The following is a 22,775-nucleotide window of genomic DNA, read 5'->3' as shown; positions in this document are numbered from 1 at the left end:
CTTTTGCACTAAACCATAAAGGCTTACTTCCCCTCCATTAGACGTTTTATCATGATTTATCAAATTTTCTTTTAACTATTACTCTTTTTGCTGCTTTTTGGATAACTTCTTGTAAAGCTGCCCTTTTTATATTCCTAAAAGGATTAGTGTCAAATGTAACTGCACTGGTATTATTCTATGCACATCAAATAATTACTAATATTAACTGTAAAATAATAGAGTCTCAGCATGCAATTCCTCTCCATATTGACATAATTTCAACTAGCATATATAATTCAACAACATAATCACTTTTTGTTGCTCTACTGTTATTTTATTTTTTCTGCAGACTTATGGGATAGGTAGGGTAACTTCTATGATGTCTGTCATTTAATAAAATGCCCATATGGACATTTAAAAAATTTCTTCTGTTCATACTGACCATTAAAGGAGTCTTTCCTAATGCACGTTCAAAGTAAATGTCAGCAGACAACCCTTTTAAGCCCACAGTGTTGTGCAAAAAATATAATTCAAACCTTTATCTGAGGTTAACATGAGGCTTCAGCAGGCTGCATCAAGTGGACATTATACAGAGTTACAGTCCTGTGTTTAGATTAAAACATCCTCTTCCTGTTTTACCACATGAAACACAAAGCTGAGCTACAGCACAGGCATGAGCAGACATAATTAATAAGCCCAACCCACACTCCTGCAAACTCTTACATAACATGTATCTAAACCCAAGCAATGTACACTTTGTCTTGTTTTCATTGACTTTTGTTTGTTTTTGTTTAAGTATCTTCATGTTCATTATTGTTGCTTTCTTACTTCTATCCAATATCCAACCCAGCATCATCTCTTTGTTGACTTTGTATTTGGTTATATGTATGTATGAAATGGTGAATAAAGGTTTAGAAAATAAAAATAAATTAAAATAAGTACAGAAAACACAACCCATGGCCAAAATTGATTTTTAATGTTCATTTCCACTTGTGCCATTTCTTGATTTTAAATTTCTGCAGTGACTTCATCCAGCGACAGGAATTGGTATAGGATGCAAACGGACATATTGTGTATCATAACAGACGTTAAAAATAGACACCACAGAGATTACATTTCATGTACCTGAAATGTAGGTCTTCTTGCATGACAGCTGGCTAACGCAGTAGTCACACACATGACTCGACAAGACAGAGGCAGGAGGGAATTTTGGTATAATGTGAAGATGAAATGTATGTATATATATATATATATATATATGTAAAAAAAAAAAAAAAAAACACTGTACTGTAATTCAAGTGAGCAGGATGATAAACAAATGTTTAAAAAAAAAAAAAAAAGAAAAAATGGGGGGTAAAATATAGGAAAAAAAAGGCTGAGCTGTCATAAGGTCACTTTTCAAATCTAGGATGGGTTTACCAGAAACACGTCAGGACCAGCAACATTCCATTGATTCTCAAAGGAAAAACAGGTCTTGTCGACACTGGTAGGATGCAACCGCTGAAACCCAACCTTATTTGATGCTGTAGCCTAACACACAAACAGGCACACTTTATTTTGGAGTTAATTTTACCTATAAAAACATGGGGCACTCAAAACCGGCACTGGGGTTACAGTAATCTAAGGTTATCAACTACAATATAAAAAAGGCTTATTCCAATTCGGTTACCTGACATGGGACCTACAGGACTCATCTGAAGACAAGTGTTTGCATCCTTCAGATCACAATGACGGCTGTTTATGTGGCTCCTAAGTGGATAATATTACCAGTAGAAAGATTCATGCAACAACAATACAATTATCCCACAAAAAAACAACTAACAAACAGGTTAAATTATATTAAATAAAAAATCTTCACAGTTATGTTTCTTCTCACATTCATACGTTACAGACCAGACGTGCATGCAAGATGGGTCAAAACTGAACACAGTGCAAAAGTGATTTTTATTTGCTTGTGTTCTGGAAACTGCTTTTATAACCACGCGCAGCTTGTGCCGTCGCAACAATGTTAGGTGAGATTAACTTTCCATTAGCTGATAAGAGAAATGTGATCCTTGTACCCTGGTCTGGCAGGTCTAATAATGCATTACAGGGGCAAAGGCAGACTTTGAACCGTATACATAGAAATACATAAAGTGCTTCTGTCAAAACAAACAAACGATAAAAACAGTACAAAACGGTTTTCAAAAAAGAGGTATCAAAACAATGCACTTGGGGATGTGGAGGAAACTGCTGTCTGTTGGACGTCAGTTAGGATTCCCGCGGTACAGACAAATGAGCTGGGCTTCTTTGTTTTAAAAAATGAAAATAAAACGATGAATTCAGAGATGAATGGATGAAAGAGGGGGAGTAGTTGGATGGGATTCAACCCAGGATGAGGCTGGACTTGCCCCCAGGGGGATTCCTGCGACCGGACGGTACTCCGGCAGCGGGATCGTCAGCTGGAGGGGCCTCCTCCTTCTGCTCTGGCACTGCTTCAGGCTCAGGAGCACTGTTTTCTGAACACACACGCATGACTGTCAGTTGCATTTAGAAACAACAACAAGGGAATTTTACAATCCTTTTGTCACGAGATCACATCTCACCCATGTAAGCTTGCCAGGTTCAACAAAAATGATCTTCTTAATTACAGACATTAGCCTGAGGAAACTCACGTAGTGGAATTCACATGATGTGGGAGTGGTAACATTTTTGGCTTCAACCAATTTTTTTTTCTTTTGCTACTGCTTTAATGTGATTAAATTGTCGCAGACTTTAGTATAAGTAATTCTCAACATTGTTTTGCCAGCATTGATGTCACTGCTGCCACACAAATTTGCGATACAACAATTCCTACATTAATCATCAACAGATAAGGACCCTGTCTCTTTTCTTAGGAAATGCAGCTCTACCGTTTTTGGTCAATGATGTATCATGCCTGCACCCTTCAAATACCTATGACCATTTCACAGTTCCAAAACGAGTAAGCTCAAAACAGCCGAAGCTACAGCTGACAAAATCTGCTGGAGACAGACTCTGATTGGCTAGTACTCATTGCCTTTTTTGGATGAACTTGCAAGGTTTAGGCATGAGGAGTAAGACTGGGTAGGGTTAGATTAAGAACAACAATCAGAGGCTGAGAAAGGCAGAGTATGCCGGGTCATGCTTTGCAATTGTAGGAAATGCAAATTTATGCTAGGACTGGGGGTTATGGAGAAAATGACATATTGTGATACTTTTTTTCCAAATACCTTGATAGTGATATTGCAGTGATACGTAAAAGGTTGACTATTGGTGCTTCCCAAAATATTTACACAATGATGTCCACATCAGTAATGTGGACATAATGACTAAGCGGGTAAAGGCAAATGTAACAGCTTAAACAGTCTGGTAAGTTCAGAAATGACATTACTATACTGTAATAAAGCCTTTAAAACCAAGACAAGGCAACACTAAGGATATTACAACATCCAGACTGTGATACAATATTTAGTTTCATATCATGATAACTATATAATATCAATATATTGCCTAGGCCTGGCAACGGTTGTGCTTTCAGAGAGCAAAGTGGACAGTCTTTGGCTGCAAGTAAGAAGCTGCTTTTGCCTTCTCAATTAAAGGACGCGCTGTTTTAAGAGATCAATAATATGACTTTCTTAGAGAAGAGAAGGTTTGTCTTTGATGGTATATTTCTTAGACACATTTAAATAACCAACAGGCACATCAATCTGGATTTTGTTAGATTTTGGTTTGACAAAAAAATGCGGACTTCAATAAAAAAATAACCATTAACACTTAGTGGGCATTACAGAAGGTATTGGAATAATACTTTGAAAGAATATTTTCAAAGTGAAGAACTGGGATGTATCTGTACACCTATATGTGTTTACAGGTACAATATGTATGTGTACTTATACAGGTAGATATAATGTATGTGCACGTATGCATATGTGTATGTGTAATGTTGTACGTGATATTTGTGACATATTACGAATCTGTTCTTTGTAATGTCGGACCACTGGTTAAGGGTCTACTAAACCAGTGGTTAAACTGGGTGATGTGATCACAGAAAATGGGAGCTTACCACAGTCGCGTACAGAGTTTTCTCCATCCTACAAAAACAAGCAGAGAAGAAGTGGTAAGTATTTCATCAACCTCCACAGACTTAAAAAGGAAATCCTGTACATTATCAGTCTTGATGTAAATATACACATGAACTCAGTGATGACATGCAAGCAGGCATTTCTTAAATGTCATTTAGTAATGTTCCTTTGTAAATTACACACAAGCAGCCTTTGTGAGACATTAAGGGAAGATGAAGAGAAAATAAGTTGAAACTTCAAATCATATTGGTTGCTTCCCCATATGTATATCATCACTCAGGTTTCACTTCATTTCTTCCTACCAAAACTCATGATCTGATGTGTGATCTTACTGTGACACAGGCGTCTGCAGAGTTGGTGGTCTGGTTTCCTCCTCTCCTCAGGGGGGCTGATGGCTCACCACAAAGCACGCCCGTGGGCTTCCCACCTGAAAGAACAAGGATATAATGGCTTAGACACAGGCCGTCACAAAGGAGGTGCAAAGACAAAATCCAATGAATACATTTTTTTTATATGGAGACAAGTCAGTCATGGTGATCTTGAGGAAACTACTTCAAGGCCCTCTTGAGATATTGCTTTCATGGGAGTGAGATGGAGTCTGTACTTCCTGAGGAGGCTCAAGTGGGCTGGTCTGGGTACCACAGCCCTCACATCCTTTTAGATGTGTGTGGTGGAGAGCATCCTCACATCATGTCGCATTGTGTGTAACAGACACGGCTTTGTTGCGGACAGGAAGACTCTGCAGTGGGAAGCTGAGGCCCCACAGATAATCACTGGCAGCATTTTCCCAACAATTGGGGACATTTACATCAGCAGATGCAGGACGAGGGCTGCCAGTATCATAAGGGACTCCTCCCACCCCGCTCAAGGACTGTTTGTCCTCCCCTGCAATCAAACAGGCTGACAAACAACTACTTACCAGAAGCTGTGAGACTCAAACTCTGCCACACTAGACTCTTTCAAATGCAATAACACCAACACACTGGAGACTTAAATGGGCAATAATATTTGAATATCTATACTTATGTTTAATTTGTATCATTTTTATCCTCGTACTATTGTTTTATTGATGTTATTGATTTATTTCACTGTACTTATTTGTTGTTTCTGCTTGTTTTAGATTTTAGGGACCTCAGTACTTAGTTTCGTCCCCCTTCATGAACCTCATGTTTTGGAATTACAATAAACCTTTTTCAATCTTGAATCTTGAACCTTTTTGAATCTTGACCACCAAAATGTAACAATTTCATTGGTAAATCCAAGTGGACATTTCTGCCATATTGGAAGAAATCCCCTTCAGAAGTCGCGTTCATGGGAATGAGATGGACGGATGGACAACCCAAAAATGTGGCTATCTCTGCCGCAGAAGCAAAAAAGTAATTTTCCTGAGTTACATATTCAGAAATGCAACACAAAAGGATGCTGTAAAAATGAAAGATTTATGTTGTAGAAAAGCAGTAATGCTAAAGAAGGTCATTCACATGCGACAAGAACAAGGACACCTGAGATCTGCTCTCCTTTACGTGGTAAACCTCTGCAAATTGATTACCTGAATCATAATTAACTGAGCATGATCTAATCATAAAATAATAAACTGATCATAACACTTACAAACTAGATGATAAAGAAAGAGGCCAGGACAACTCATTTAGACTTGGCAGGTCAGAATTTGTTTGTGAGAATCTCAATAAAAAAGAAAACAGCTGAAACACTGAGGTGTGTGGACTTTCCTCTGTTCAGTGTTGGCACTGTAATGTGGTTCTAGCACCTTCTTCAACGTTTTTAGGGATGTGCCCATTTCTAGCTTTTTGCACATCGACTTGGCTCGAGGTGAAACAGCAAGCAGATCAGGTTCACAGAGGAGGTTGTCAAAGACTGACATGGAGTGGGTCATCAGAGAGGGCCCATACTCACTGTCACAAAGTAGGTCACTATCACACTTATAACTGAAGTAGACAGCTTTGTTTTCTTTCTTTAAACCCAGACTTAAGGGGCTTTCAGATAGCAGACAGTCGCTGCCATGTCACCCGCAGGGGCATCAGTGACAGTAACAATGGAGGCTACTGCTCACTGTCTGAAAGCACCTTAAAAGGCACGGCACGAGCAAAGCTTAATGCTAACATCTGCATAAGAAGTGTAAGAAGATGCTCAGAATGGCAATGCTAACATGCTGACATTCAGCAGATAATATTCACCATCTTAATTTTATATTTAAGTCATAATTGCTGATCAGTGACCCTAGGATCTTCATTGAGTGCTTATCCTTTTCTGGAGCACGAGTTTCTTGTGTCTTAGTTGAATTGAGTGTGTTACTATGCTGATATTTTGACATCCTTTGGCTAACTAAGAGTTGAATGAAGGCTTAATCAGTGGCAGGTGAAACAACATCTATCATAATAGGGGTTGACCGATATTGGTTTTCAGGGAAGATACCAATACTGATTATTAGTACCTTATGCAACTGATGACCAATAATTGGAACCAACATACATTTACAATGAAAATGAAATTCAGAATGTGGAATATAACACACTCCAACACAAAACTTTGTTTAAATGCTTTTAGCAAATGTTTAATCAAAACGGACACTTTCAACATCATTTACAGCATGTTCCCTACAAGTTTTGTTTTTTTAAATCAAGTGAAAATTTAAACAAAAAATGAATGAATAAAAATGGCTCCATGAGGTTTTACAAAGTTAACATTCCTCCCATGCTGACTCTTTCTTTGCAGGCATTGCAGACTCTTGTCACTGGTGTTGGCTGAGTGAAATACAGACATATTTTCGTCATTCATTTTTATCAGCGATCATTATAATAAAACACCCATGCAGATAATCATCAAATTGTCAAATATAGGCCCTGATTATCTGCCAGGCCGATAATTTGCCGACCTCTACATTTTAAATATACATCAATGATACATCAATATCCAAGGAATATAGACTAAAGCCTTTTCTAAAGGAAAGGGGCATTGAGGTTTTGGAAAACGGTGCCAGTAAAGAAATGCCACATAGATCATCCTCTTAATAGATATCATACAAAACACGGTGGAACAATGTAAGAACCACACTAGGGCTTCATTGAAAGGAGTCTATGATGTCTGCTCAGGGTTCATGGCAGAATTAAAGCGTAGACTTCATGTGTGATGAAAAAGAGGACAACAGCAAACTTGTTTTTCTTTTATTAGTGTCCTTTTGTATAATTTGTTTTGACTCTCTCAACTCTGATTCGGGACTGTAAACAAAGCACAGGTGGAGCTTTCCTTGAGTTCTTTTTCTCTTCAGCAGCAATTTGTGACTTGTGGGGCGGATAATCTGTTGATCCATTCAGACCTAATCAGATCAATAGATGAGAAGGGCAGCTGCTGGGAGTGAAAGCAAACTTTCAGACCCAGCAAAATGAACAGTTGCACCTGATGTTTTGCTGCTCCATCTGTGCCCAGAGTACGCTCTGTTCTCCAGAATGTGTTGTAATGAATCACTGAATGGTATATATATTTCAACAGCGCTCCTAATGAACGGTGTGTGTGGTGGCAAATATTTTATTTGTGGTGGATCGCCACAAATAAATGAATGTGTGGGAAACCCGGGTGCTATACTTGTTAAATGCTCAGCTTTCAAAAACACCTGCATTTGATAGTAAGTGGGGACATTACTGTTTTACACTTACAATAACGGTGCACTGTGCAGCTGTGAAAACAAATGTACAAATTGATCTAAATATACAGATAAGATCAAGATCAAATACTAGAGCATCAGGGTGCTCACAGAATCTGTGGAGTTTCCCAGCAATTCAAATATAACTGATGATTTTGTATTTCAGTTTTAACATAGGAACTGGGAAGCGACAAGAGGAAGTAATAGTCCCACGAGTAGAACAACCCTAACAATGCACTCCACTGACATTATGGCCTGACCTAATGACCCTCATTATGCTGGACTTTTCTTTGTAAGCTAGTTGCGCCATAATTTTTTAACCTTTGCCACAAGTTTCCTATTGTGATTTGGGGAATTTTCAGATTTTTCATTTTTTTCAAATGTTTCATTTTCATACTAAATGTCTTTATGACAATAACTCTGTTCACACTATGCAACACAACTATGTAGTCATGTCCTGCTGTGTGGGCTTTTCCCCTTGGAAGCCCAGGCTATGGCCTACGCTTTATGGATTTGAGAGTGTTAGGATTTTCTGATCATGTCCAAATGTTTTAACCCACAGCATACTTGAATACTGACAAATAGATGAGTGTGTCTGGGGAAATTTACACAACCAGCATTTTTTAAGCATTTCTGACATTAATCATCTGTCCACCGCTCTGAACAAATAAGCTTCTTTAGTAATATTCCACACCAAATTAATATGTCAACTCTATGATACATACCTTTTGGGTCCATCCCTTAACACTGAATATCTCCAGGGTTTCCTGCACATTCATGTATTTTTTTGTGATGGGCTGCCAGGATTAAAACATCTTCCACAAATTACTAAGAGTATATTTTTGGAACTAGACCCTTTTTTTTTTTTTTAGACCCTTAATTAGGAGCAATATTGGAGTGTTTGGTTATTAGTTGCATCTCCTGGAGTGCAGTGTGTACTCAGGGCACAGACGGCGCGGTAGAATGCCAAGTGTAGTAAAAGTGATTCAACCGCTGGGTCTAAAAGTTTGCTTTCACTCACTTCTGCAGCAGCAGCAGCTCCTCTTATCCATTGATTTGATCTGATCAGCTCTGAGTGATCCACTGATCAGTTATTCACCCCGCAACTCAAACTCCTCAAACTGCTACTTAGGAAGAAAATAACTCATGACAAGGAAAGTGTGCCCAAATCCAGATTATGCACAAGGCAATTTACAGTGGACTGTTTCAGTAAATAACATTACATGTAGAATACGATTTGAGTTTGTCTTTCTCTATCTTCCTGACAGATACTCTCATCCTATTTGCATTACACTGTTGGCGCCTTATGACATGTCCACTTTTCAACTATAAAATCTAGTTCCTTAAAGTTACATCCTGCCTGCCTATCCTGTTTCACTTGGAAATACATCACTTACTACATTTTACGAGAAAATGGTTTACATTTTATTTTGCTAGATGTGGCTTCTAGCTGTAGTTGGTATAGTTTGAAGAATAGATGAAAGCACCATTTTTGTCAAAATGTGAGCATCCAATGGGCAGCAGGGATGCAGATTATACTGCAGATGTGATTTGAGAAGTTTCTCACTGTAGAGGAGGTTTGCTGCCAACAGACCTCATTTCAGGCACAATTACCATGTCATGTACAGAGGGTTCCCACGAACGCTGGCAATGGAGCGGATGGCCAGCTACCTTTAATGTGCTGCGGTACGGTCACATTTGGGTAGAAGGAAGTCAAACAAGGATACTGACTGAATGAATTAATGATGTTTAGTTTAAGACTCTGTCTATGCAATATAAAATATCTAGATTAATTCTTAATGTCTATGCTGTCATTTTTGGACAAAGCTTCTCCAGGACTTCCATGCCAGTACAGCCAATTGCTCCTTTTGACAGTTAAGCTGCATTAGTTGCAGTGAAGTCAAAACAGTGAGAGAAACATTCAGTGACTATGAAAAAACTGCTTGCTGAAAAATAGAGTTGATCCTGTTTAAAGAAGACAGCCACTCTGACTCCATTAAATCAAATTCATATACTCTTCCGACTAAAGGCTCTTTTCTATCACCAAATGTGAGAAGTAAAAGGAGGAATAAGGAAATGTCAGGGAACATGTGCAAAAGTTTCAATATGTATTCAGCCTGCTACCACATAGAATTTGTTTGTTTGAGAAAATCAAAATATTTTTGCAAGAGAAACTACTTGCTTTTTGTTTTAGCCAATTTATTTAAGCTGCTGTACACTGTTCTGTCTGTAAACATTCCCAATAAAATATTCTTTAAGAACACGATTTTTTACAACAGATGATCTGTCTTATATACTACTGTCAGGATACAGCTTTTAAGGTAATATTTTATAAGTAAAAAATACACTGGAAGAGATTTTATCTTGCCGCTGCAACTATACCTCATTAGTTATTTTCCCAATTGGATGGCAACTCAAAATTCTTTGACATTCCTGGTTGATAAAGCAGCTGCCTTGGTGAAATACAATCCAGGCTCATGCTGTCACAATGGTACCCAACTTTGCACATATCAGTGACAGAAAAGCCACTGAGACTGATGTATTACGGTCCACCCTTCCTTTGAAGAGTTTTTGGGACAGCCAGATGTAGTTAGAGCTGTCAAAACACTTTGACACCTGTCTTGAATTATGACGTCTCTGAAAGTGTCAAACAAAGATGGCCGCACCGTACCAGACAGAAGAAAAAACAAATATTCATATCATATTATCCCTCGGTGTTAAACCAATTACTAGAAGGGGTGCTGTAATGTCTGGTTGCCATGAAATTTGTCTTTTTTTGGTATTCATATTTAATGTTTCACTGCATTTTAAAATATGTTTAAAACTAAAATGTATTTACATTTTTCATACTGCAAATTTCACCTCATCAAAATTGGAAAAAAAATCCCCTTGTGAGAGGAAGCAGAAAAGAATTGCTCAGCCGTGCTTGTTTAGCACTCAACAAAGCAAACAAGTCCGAGTACAATGGCAAAATTAAATCTACTTGGACTTTGGCCTCTAGCAACATGTCTAACTCTCCGCCTCTGCAAGGAAAGCTATCAAATGCAGAGATGGTTCTGTTCAAGAGACATCTCTTGCGGTATACGTTTAAAGCTTTACTTGGTCCATTTCTTCTCAAAAATTAGGAACCAGTGCACTAGATCAAAAATACAAACCTGGCATCCACGTTTCCTGCCTGTGTTTCAATTCCTCTTTTGGCAACATTTTGTTGTTTATCAAACTACATTTAGAGAAGGACTGGAAAATCCAGCACTGGGCGGTAAAAACAAGCCATATTAAGAAAAAATGGTGTGTCTCAAGGGCCTCATCATTTTATTATTCCTGACAGAAATATATACTTCTTAAAATCTATAATGACCCCTGTGATCTAACAAGGACTTGAGGCGGCTCAATTCTACATGAATATTTCACATCTCGGCAGGCTTGAGAAGAAAGCGATTAATAGAGAAACACCAGTGCTTGAATATCTAATGATGGTCTGAGAGAGAAATCAATTCATCATTGGGGCAACTCAACCTGTTTTGTCAAGTGGCACCACTGGAGACGGGAAATGTTATTCTTATGTATTCAGCTGTCTGAGGTGTTGAGGGTCAGTTTTGTCCAGCAGCAAGAGAAAAACCCCCTTGTATCTCCAAAACACAAGGAACAATATTCTCAAAGTTTTTCCTCATCATCACTGGTTTTGGGCTTTGTTTTGTTTTTAAAGTGACACTGTCTAAAATGTTGTGGTAAACTGTTAAAATAAAATGGATATGAAAAATTGACGTTAGCTTTCGCACTAAAGCAACAGCTGTTTGGAGAAGATTGTACCTGGTGGGTTGTTCCTTCGATTAGCATAGGGGTCCTCTGGCTCAGCGAAAACACTGGAGGCCATCTTGTTTTTCCGGACGGGAGGCTTCTCCTCATCTGCACCAAGTGAAATGTTAGAGCCGCCGCCAGGAGGACGCAAAACCCTGGAAAAAGAGAAAAGGTCAGTCCTGTTACTGAAAGCTGCATCGTGCTAGCTGATATTTCCAGTGTCTTCTCTCCTTTCAAAAATTACTGAGGATGTCTTCATGTATCAGACACAATTTAATGCTTTTTAAGAACTTTTAACCAAATTTAAGACTGTTTTTTGGACAAATACTTTACATGCAGTGTAGTCAAGTGTAAATGTTAGCAGTATATCTGTAGTCCTGTGCAGAGGAAACATCTATGTAGGTTATGGTTATTAGTGCATGTATATGAGGTTGAGTAGCAGGTTTCTGGTAATTTAGACTCCAGAAATTGAAATTTAAGACAATTAAATGACTTGTAAGGCCTTATATTTCTAAAATTAAATTTAAGCGATTTTTAGACCATTTATGGACCTGCAGACACTCTGTTAACCTACCTAACTGTTGTAGTTCAGACTGGGGATGTAAAAATGTATCCATGAAATGAGCCTATTGTTCATTTGCAATGTCAATGAAGGTGAAAAAAAACCCATTTTATTTTACGTCATTTAACATTGCACAACCCTCTGGATAAAATGAAGAAGCTTCAAAGTGTCTGCCAGATGTTTTAACTCATCACAGTGGTTGTAGATTATCTTTGCACTGTCTGAGCAGCCACACTCAAGTGGCGGAAGGACCGGTCGGTCCCTGCCGAGATAAAAAGGTCACGTCACACATGTCATTAATGTGTAACAATGAGCTTCAATGACTAGAGGAATACAAAAGCACTCGCTATAATGTGTCTATGTGAACTTTATATGTAGCCTACTGTTCATGCTACTGCAATACTGCAGTATTACTTTTAACAAGGATCTGTTTTATTCCAGATGTTTCTGATATTGTGTCAGCAACAGCAATTTAATACAATACAGCAGCACCACAAACTAAAGCCTTAAAAATGATCTTTATGTAGATAGGATTTATTACAGGGCTGTTGTGTTAGGGTCTGTTCTATTTAGAGCAGGGGGTTGGCTGGGGTGGTTTTTTTTAATATCATGACCCTCTCAGGAACTACAAATATTATTCCTTAAGCCTCTCCAAGCGACTGGGGGAAAATGCATGACCCTCCCTTCATCATAAAGAGCAATATTTTACAGTTTCTTCCTATGACAAATGGTGTGATTGGGAATAAGAACATCACTCCCTTCCCAGTGCTTAAAAAAAATACCTGAAGTGCTACCCTTGTTTTGCACCACCCCATCCCCTCTCATAAATATGCAACAGTCCCTTACTCTGCATTGTTCTAAACAGGATGTGCCTATTACTGTACTGTTTACACCATTATGTATCAACAATAACCACTGCTTTCCTCTTAAGCTGTAACGTAACACTATACAGCAGTGATACTAAACATGTGGCCCGCAGGGTGTCGGATGCCACCCACCCACTATTTTCTAATCCTCAATAAAATAGTAAACATAAGGCGCTAGAGTGCATAAAACAGCATCAAAACAGAGTATGCTTATTTTTAGAAAGTGACAATGGACGATCCCCCCTGCACCCTCCGACAGAGGTCCTAGCTAATTCCCTAATGTCCTTAAATCCTGGAAATGTCCTAAAATCTTAGGAACGTATTTAAATCAAAGAAACTTGCTACAATCCTACAAACACCATAAAGGCCTAGTAATGGCATAAAATCTAAAAAATGTCATATTATCCAAGAAATGTCCTAAAATCTAAGAAATATGCCAAAATATGAGAAATGTGCTAAAATCTGAGAAATGCCCCAAAATCCTGGACATACAAAAATCTTAGAAACTTGCTAAAATCAAAGAAACTTTTTAAAATTTTTGAAACTTAACAAAATCCTAGAAATTCCATAAAATCTCAGAAATGTCTTAAACTCCTATTAAGGTCCTAAAATCCTGAAAATGTCCTAAAATCCCAGACACACACATGGGGCTGCTGTGATCGGCCCCTGGCCTCCTGTCTTTTTGCACAAGTGGCCCCCATGCAAAACAGGTTGAGTATCCCTGCTATACAGTGTTCTTACACTGCGCTTAACACACTGGCCTGAAGTAATTTACATTTCTCAAACTGTTTCTGTCAAGCTTTGACTGAAATACCAGAATAACCACAAAGCTGACAAAACTCAATCGGTCATTTAAACATTGTATTCCTTTTTTTTTTAAACTGGAATATCAGCGATTAATTCCCCTGCATCTCTAAGATGAAAAATATCCATGTGGCTCTGGTTATTGTCAGGTGCAGCCAGCTGTAACATGGCCCTCGCCTCAATGAGGCCATATGCAGGGCAGACTAGAGGATGCCTTTATTGTACATCACTGATAATACTGATAACTGATCCACGGGGGCCCCACCCAACTGGAATGACGATAAATATGAAAAAGGAAATGGATGATATATAAATAAATATACATATAAAGGCCTACAGTTGACACTAAATCCGGTGCGGAGACGTCTGGTCTGCACATGCTAGCGAGGCAGCATCTCTACAAAAGGGTGGGTACATGTGTGCTGTCTAGCTAGCTAACGTTAAAAAATGGGAATGGTCCATCCCAGCAGAAAAAGGGGAAGGTGTGGTTCCGAGCTTTGGCCCAGCACCGTCAACAACGCTTATTTTGGCAATTTCGAAGCGGTATTTACGGGCAGAGCTCAGAGCAAAGATGTCTACATTTTAACCACTGTAGCGGTGGGTTAATGTCAGTGGATGCTGGACTTGTTGGCATCATGGTGGCTAACTAACGGGTAACGTTAACGGTCTGAACGACGCCTTTTACCTGGAACTGCTTTTAGAGCCGGGCTCCATCCCTTGATATGTCGTGGTCGTCGTCATTTTTTGCACAAGAAGTCGTAAAATATGTATAAATTTGACAGAATACACGCGAATTACACTCTCACTAGCAGCGCTTCACCGCCTCATCATTGTCTATCCTCGCCGGTGGTTCCCAATAATCAACCAGCCTCCAGTCTGAGTGGACCAGTGTCAAAGTGACCATAAGGAGACGGCTTACTTCCGGTTGTATTTTCAAAATAAAGTATGCTAACCTGGCGGATAAACTGTTACGGACATTTTTAAGACCTTATTAAAGTTAAATCAAATAATACCTATATTATCTATTTAAGTGGTGTATGGTTTTTGATAAGATGTTCCTAAAGACCACCACCTCAGTGAAAGTGACACATGTGGATTGTAATTTGAAGGCAAAAACGCTTTATTTCCGGTTTGGCTCGCTCGTTCTCCTCAGTGTCTACGGATTTGACAGACACAAGTGCGGGTGCGACGGTGCGACAGAAATCATTGTGAAGAGGGCGTTTCTGCAGCCTAAGTACCGCCCACAAGTGAACAGCTCCATCTATGATTGGATTCTGCCACATAAATCAAATCTGTGATTGGACAAAATAATTATTGACATGGCATGCATATACTAAACTGGATGTTGACACAGAAGTCCATCATTTTTCACCGTTTATTAAAACAACTACTGCTTATTATAATCGTATTCAAAAACACATAATCTAGAATCGAAAGTATTTGAAAAAACTTCAGTGAAGATATTTACTATAAATACTAAATGTAAGAGACTGTTGTTTATGTGTCAGAGGACTGGAGTGGCAGGGGTTAGACTTTTTTTTTTAACCTTCCCTGAACCTACAAATATTTTTCCACAAGTCTCCCTGAGTGACTTGGGGGAAATGCTTCAAAACACCCTTAGATATTTAAAAGTTTAATTCTAAAGACAAAACCGTGAGGTTGGAAAAAGCCTCGTTTTTGTCACTTTTGTCATGATGATGATGATGATGAATAGTTTGGGCAAACAGCTTCTCTCGGGCTATATTTTATTGGAGACATGGAGAATGAAGTGATTTTGATGAAATATTACTATTTTAAACTTAGATCTGGTTGGGTTTTTTTTCTGACGGTGTTTTTTTGACAATGATCATTTGAAATTCTAAAACCCATTGACAATTTCTGTTTTCACTGTTTCTGGCAATGATAAATGGTGTAATTTTGCCTATCTGTAAAGAGAGAACGTTTTCTTTAAAATGTAGCAGTTAAGTAAATACAAAATACTGCCATTAAAAACTGTATGTCCCTCCCCTGAGCCAAAATAATAGGATAGTAAAAACATGAGTTAGTCCAGTGTGCTTAAAAAAATTGATCACTTATAGTAATTATAATGATTAGATTTTTAAATTTCAGGGCTAAAGAAATAATATACCAGTGGCGTAATGTAACTAAGTACATTTACTTAAGTACTGTACTTAAATATAAATCTAAGGGACTTTTAGATTTATGGGACACATTAAGGGACACTTTCCAATTCTACACTTTACAGGGAAATAATGTACTTCTTATTCCACTACTATTATTAGAAAACTACTTAACAAATTAAGATTTTTGTGCACAAACCTATATAAAGACATACAAGTACAGCTACAATAATTAGTCAATTAATTAGAAAATAAGTTGGCAGTTTATTATTTTTTTTAGAACTGTATGTCATTTTTCCAGCTTCTCATACATACTGTATGTATGAGGATTTGCTGTTTTTCCTTTCAAATGATTTTGACTTACCACATTTAAATCTTTTTGCATGTGTACTTTTCCTTTTACTTAAATCATTTCCCTGAAATCACATTTCATTCACTGGTAGGCCCACATAAGTTTCATTACTCCCCGAGTTCTTCCTCTTACCATCTTTCGTGGCATCATGTCTCCAGTGTTGTTCACATGCGAGGGCCTTGGCACACGCCACAAAACCTGTCCTTATATGGTGCAAAGGGAGTGTTACCTGTATCACCCAGGAGTCATCATCGAGCACACCTGGTTCAGAGGAAAGTTGGATGACTAAGATCATTTGGTGCATCTGGAGTTTGTTTCTCTTGTGTTTTCTCTTACCAGAGTTGAGAAAATGTAAGAGAACGTTGCTGCATGAGGCCCAATGTTTCTAGAGAACTTTCACGATTCAAGATTTTTTTTTTCTCTTGCAAACACTGATACTAAACAGGCTCTGAAAGTGAGACAGGCCTGCGGTCTAAGAAAGAACAAGTAGCACTGACTTGCAGGCCTACCCGCAGTAACAGGGAACAAACATATAGCACATAAATGTAGTCTGTGCTACTAGTCAAGCATAAGACACTAACTTTTAAAAAGCTAATTTATACAAATGAAAGTAAATGACAACCATCTAAGATTGACCTTTTCACTTAGTATGTTACATTCTCGTTCTGATGATAGCTGCTGGTTTAGACAACGAAAGTATCCATAAATCAAACAACAGTGACATATGTTAAAAAAAAGACTCAATTTATTCCAATAATACATTTTCATAACAACAGATGTGAATTTAAAATGCAGGCTTACTCGACAACAATAACAAAATTCCATCTGAATCAAAACCTCAATGACATAAGTATATAAAAAAAAAGGACAAGGAGTTTTCTCTAAAAAACCTCCGGGGAAGAAAAAAAAATTATCATGGCAAGCTTTTTGATTTTTCTTTAGCACATTACTGCAGCTTACAAGTTGTCTAAACTGCGCCGTTTAGACATGTTAACATATTGATGACAGTGTGATTAATTCTACATCGACTGTGCCGCTGCCTTTGAAGATTTTGTAAAAGTATCCCACTGAATGGTATCAACACTGGTTGTGAACAATTAAAGACCGGGCATAACGAAGATGTTCAGGGATGAGAAGGGGAGGTAGGGATGTTCGTAGGAAACAGTCTTTAAAGAGAAGAGCCTCCGGTTTGCTGTTGGAACACGTCAATCGTATCTTCGTCCTCCATTTCTAGCTGTACGAAAAAAAGTTCAATTGTCAGTTGATCAATCTACTGTAAGTATTTACATATCTTAATTTGACAGCTGTACTCTCCCAGAGTGTCAGCAGCTGTTGACAGCACCAATATCAACACTACTGTTCTCTGCTCTGCTTTATTTTTTCCTCCATTTGTAATAACAAACACAACACTTCCTGCGCGTGCTTCACAATAACTGCATGTTTTATTTGAAGGCAGCGATAAGCCTGTACTTTGAAGCCACTTTAGAAGTGTTGACAATGTCAGTGAGGTCAGCTAATGCATCAAAACTTTTTAACAGGAAGTTACTTTGACACATGAACAGGGCGATTCATCTTACAGAGCACAATTAAGGTTCGAAAATGGAGACTGGCTTAATATCAAAGACGTGATGTAAGTAAAAAGAGAGCTAGAGAGGTACCGAAGTGTAGCAGAGTTTCATCTAAAATGAAACTCCCAAAATGAAAGTAAACAAGACCTTTTCTTTTCGGCACCTTTTCTATGGACATAAACAGGCAGCACGGCTACAGCATGGACTCTGCTCTGTGCTATTGTAAAATCTGTGCTTTATCCGTATAAAATACAAGCACTAGCACATTACATATACTGGACAAAGCTGATAGGAAGCAGTGTCCTCCATCAGGACAATTTCAGGTGTTAAGTTTTAGAAAAGCTTCATGGTTTTCAGAGTGGAGTCTCTTAACAGCAGGTAACTTTTTGTATTTCTGCAACAATTTCAGTGCTGTCTTATAGTACATACTTTAATAGACACAAATTTAGTTATAAAATTAGACATAACTTGATTCCCACTGCAATGCACAAACATTTGTGCAATTAAAATCTATCTTGCACACAGAAATAACATTGTCTGCGTTTCAGAAGACTGTTTAATCAATCTTTTGCAAATCTTGTCCTTAAAAAACTTTAACACAAACACTGACAACAAAGTGTAAAATCAGAGACATGCAGACACTTAAGATGAATCTGTCAATTATTTTCTAAATCATTTTTTGCTCTATAAAATGTCAGAATATGGTGAAAAATGTTGATCCATGTTTCCCCTAGACCAGAAAGATGTCTACAATTGTATTGTTTTGCCCACAGCCCCATGATATTCTGTTTACTGTCACAGAGGAGTAAAGAAACCAGATAGTATTCCACTTTAAGAAGCTAGAATCAGACAACTTTGTCTTTTTTTCTGGAAAAAATTTCTCACACCAATTCATCAATTATCACACTCAATGACAATTGATTTTATTGTATACAAGTTATCAATTAATCACTGTAGTTTTAGTTTGTAGGATTAATAAGAAGCTGAAGACTTACCTGCGATGGTGTGTCTGTTTCATTGATGGGTTGACCGTCAAATCGAAACCGTATTTGCCTCATTGCCAGCCCCTGTACAGACAGAGAAATATTGTGTTTAAAATATTTCAGAGAAACATAATGGGCCACCCATAGGACCTAGGTGCTGACCATGAACTGTATTCAGTTCATGTATGAAGTGTATTATGTCTAAGGTAGTGTTTTTAGAGAGCCCCGTTTTCGTTATTGGAAATTTGCAATCTTGGCAAGTTTGCTCTACTAGGCCCAATGTCCATAACAGATTTGGAAAATACAAAGAGACTACTGTTGTTTTGATTCTATAAATTAAGACAAAAGAAGTGTGTCACAATAACCTGGTAGCAGTATTTAATGCCAGTATGATCTATTCAAATCTCAAAAGCAATAATACATAAGCAAATGCGGTCTATCCTCATTTTGCTACAACACCAAGGATCCCACAGCTGGCCTCCAGTTCGAGAGCTGCCTAATCAAGCTTCAAGCGCATAGAATAACTAAAAGATGATATCTCTTGAGGAGTCGTGGTAATTGTGGCACAGTCTCACCTGCCGTTCACAATAAGCTTTCATCAGTTTGCTGAGAGGAGTGTGCCTTTTGATCTTGAATTGCACCACTGAGCCATCCTGCCCTGCCACCTTCAGGTTGATATGCTCATTGTTCTCTGTCTTCACTCCCTCCTGAAAGACAGAGAGACACAAGTTTGGAGAAAGTTAGGATGAATGCAAAAAAATAAAACAAATCCAACAAAACTTAGCAAGATGTGACCTCTTTGCATCTGACCCCCAGACCAGGGACACAATTACCGATTGAAGACTGATGTACAGCAATAAAACATACCTCAATAACTTATAAAGAAAATGTGAGCAAACAATTAATATCACGTTTTTGCCTACATTTGTCCGACATCTTCACCTGGTGAGCACAGATCGATGGACTGCTGTGCGTAGAAATGGAGCAACAATACAACTTCGACGTTAGCAATTAGCATTAGCACCAATCAAGTCAATTGACAATGGCCTAAAACTTATATTAGTGCTAAAGGACCTAACATAGTCGAAATGGGAATCGCAACTACCACGTATCAACAATTCATCCCGTTTTGGGACATTTGGACGTGTGCCGGTGATTGCAATGACTATTTCAACTGAGATCCGTTTGAAGTTAACGGTGTGTGCTCAAACAATAATTTAGGCCCAGTGCTGTAGCACATAACAGCTCAACGTTACTCACTTTTCTTCGGTGTTTTGCTACAGTTACATGGACATGCAGTAACTATATCGCAACGTGTAACATGCGTATAGCGAATACTGACAGCGGCATTTGGCTGGTGTTGGTTAAGTGTTCCTAAAAAAGACCAGCAGTTATTATTTCTTTCATACCGCCCGGGTCTCAGGCAGATTAGCCACATTAGCTTATTATGCTAACTTCGCTTGCTAGCTAGCGGGCTAACGTAGCTCTGGTTTGTGCGGTTAGCCTTCTTTGTAATTATCCGACCGCGAGCGAGTTAGTCTCACGGGCGGCGTTACGCAGTGTTATTTGTGCATTTATCAAACACGGGTTTGGTACACACTACACGTGAAAACCCGCATACAAATTCCTCTCCTCACCTTGGGTTTTTCGTCTGCCATGGCTGCTGCTGCGTCTGTGGTCTGCGCCTGTTCTGCTGCGGCTGCGCTGTTTCTGGCGCGCCACTTTGCGTGGGCAGCAGTGCACGCAGCTGCGCGCGCCGGGTCGGCTCTTGAAAAGGCTTGATTGCACTGCAGGAGCTCCTCAAGAGAATACATTTACACATTCATTTAATATGTTTACATTCATTTTATCATTTGCAAGTTGATACCACAAGTGATAGTCATACTTTGAGAAACTTGCTTCGAGTATTTCAGTTTCACAATACGTTATACTTCTACTCCACTCTTTTTGCGATAGGTGAAGTTGCTCGTTACTTGTCAGATTCAGATTTTGCAAAAATACACACAAATACTACAATGACTTTACCTAATGATATAACTGATATTAGCAACAACATTGAGCAGTTGCATCAATATGCTTCTTACCAGTTAATACATATAACAATAAAAATTCTTTAGGGACTGTTCTTTATTCATGACTGTAGTGTTGTGCAAAAGGAGGGAAGACTTAATAATTTTATAAGCACTGGGGAGGGAGGCCATGTTTTGTAATTCATTGTAAATATTGTTTCTTTGGAAGTCCCCAGACCATTTATCATGGCCATAAACTGTAAAATATTGTTATTTATGGTGGATGGAGGGTCATGCATTATTCCTCAATCCCTTAGGGTGCCTTAATGAAAAATACTTTTAGCTCAGGGGAGGGTTGTGATATAAAAAATAAAAAAAGAAAAGATCTATTTACCTATCTATAAAGAACACTAAGTGGCACACCAGCCATCACCCTACTCTGATAAATAAATTAAAGCCACTTAGTAAACTATATCATGCAATGACAGGAGTGATTCTGTTGCATGGATACTTTTACTTTTGATACTTGTATTGCTACTTCAACTTTAGTAAAGAGCCTTATTATGATGAAATAAAAGGAAATACAACTCAATAATATTGTGGTTAATTGATATTTGTAAAAAAAAAAAAAAAAAGGCAAAAATGTGTGAAACTTGTAATGCAAATCGATCCATCTCATTCTTTATTTTTCCACACACAGAAATAGCATTTCAAAAAATATACAATGACAAATTCATTTAACAATCTAAGACAAATAAATACTTTTATAAGAAATATGTAGATTCTCCTATATAGCACTAATAGCCCCAGAAAGACAAAAAAATAAGAAGTCACAGTTTTTTGATGAAGACATGTTGAGCCTAATGCTTAAAATTAACCATTAAGTTTTTACTATTGATATACAGTATTTTCTCAAGGCTTGGTCAAAGTAGATCTTTCCTAGTTTGATAAAGGAAACAAGCAAAACACTTACAGTTGAGCCTGGGCTAACAACCTACCGCCTTCAGCTTGGTTTCCACAGCATGGTCTAACAGCAGGAGCAAGGGCAAAGCTACGCACAGCACTTAATTCACTCCAAGGATTAATTGTCAGCTGGTCAGCAGTTCCTTGAGCATATCTACTTAATGTATACAAGTGATCCTTGCCCTTATTAGCTCATGCTGCACTCACCAAGTAAAAGGGGCAAATGTCTCCGGCACAGGGGCTGCTGTTTTATCTCGCAGGAAATTACATTTTTATATTAAAATGCTATCCATTTATCAGAGTCCACCCTGTTGCTACATACTGAAACACATTATAAAATATCTGTTGATATATTTGGTAACATTGGATAGTCCACGACTGATCTGTGCATATCTTACTGCAATACTGAAAGTGTTCATCATAAGAAGAGTATACAGGAGTATAACAGCCGACAATTTAAATACAAGAAATGAACGGATCTGACACCGTCCTCCCAAAACAAAAATAAATAATACATTCACGTCAATAAATACTGAAAGACTAAAACGCGCATCAAGCTATGAGTTAGTTATAGAACTCAGAAGACAAATACAAGTATTCAGTAACTGTGAGCCAAACGGAAAGAAGTCAATGGAGTAACCAATTCTTAATGAGCCAATTATCGAAGCAAATGAGAGACACGCATATTTCAATTTTTACAGCCACTGAATACTTTCTAATGAAAGTTAACCAATAAACTTTGAAAACCGTATTTGTTGTGAATTTATCTCATTGAAAGTAAAATAAGAAATTCATTGATTTGCATTTTAAAAGCTGGATTTTCAGTGTTTGCTGAAATTTCAATTTTCACAAATTTTGATCGAAAAATTCAAGTCAAAGATTTTTACATAGCAACATCCAGGCTAACCAGGTCAGGCTGGGCTGGGTAGCATGAATGTTTTGAATTTTTTTCGACTTGGAATTTTTAGATCGAAATTGGTCCAAATTCAACCAATTGAATTTGACTTATTTTGACATTTGACATTTTTCAA

At 38.0% G+C, this 22,775-nt stretch overlaps 2 protein-coding genes across 2 annotated transcripts; both read right to left on the bottom strand.

The window, feature by feature from the left end:
* Positions 1 to 942: 942 nt before the first annotated feature.
* On the bottom strand, positions 943 to 14,634 carry jpt1a (Jupiter microtubule associated homolog 1a). Its single transcript, XM_042484260.1, has 5 exons — positions 14,435 to 14,634; positions 11,530 to 11,672; positions 4,394 to 4,488; positions 4,043 to 4,070; positions 943 to 2,477 (listed from the first exon to the last, which is right to left on the bottom strand). Exons 1-5 carry the CDS (start codon positions 14,488 to 14,490, stop codon positions 2,344 to 2,346), a joined length of 456 nt encoding a protein of 151 aa, XP_042340194.1. The 5' UTR covers positions 14,491 to 14,634; the 3' UTR covers positions 943 to 2,343.
* A 2,314-nt stretch (positions 14,635 to 16,948) lies between these two features.
* On the bottom strand, positions 16,949 to 20,505 carry sumo2a (small ubiquitin like modifier 2a). The gene is made up of 4 exons (XM_042485176.1): positions 20,410 to 20,505; positions 19,348 to 19,479; positions 18,785 to 18,856; positions 16,949 to 17,455 (listed from the first exon to the last, which is right to left on the bottom strand). Exons 1-4 carry the CDS (start codon positions 20,428 to 20,430, stop codon positions 17,390 to 17,392), a joined length of 291 nt encoding a protein of 96 aa, XP_042341110.1. The 5' UTR covers positions 20,431 to 20,505; the 3' UTR covers positions 16,949 to 17,389.
* Between the last annotated feature and the right edge of the window lie 2,270 nt (positions 20,506 to 22,775).

The sequence above is a fragment of the Plectropomus leopardus genome, chromosome 4, assembly GCF_008729295.1.
Source record: "Plectropomus leopardus isolate mb chromosome 4, YSFRI_Pleo_2.0, whole genome shotgun sequence".
Classification (NCBI taxonomy): Eukaryota; Metazoa; Chordata; class Actinopteri; order Perciformes; family Serranidae; genus Plectropomus; species Plectropomus leopardus.
This window is presented reverse-complemented; position numbering and strand designations above follow the sequence as displayed.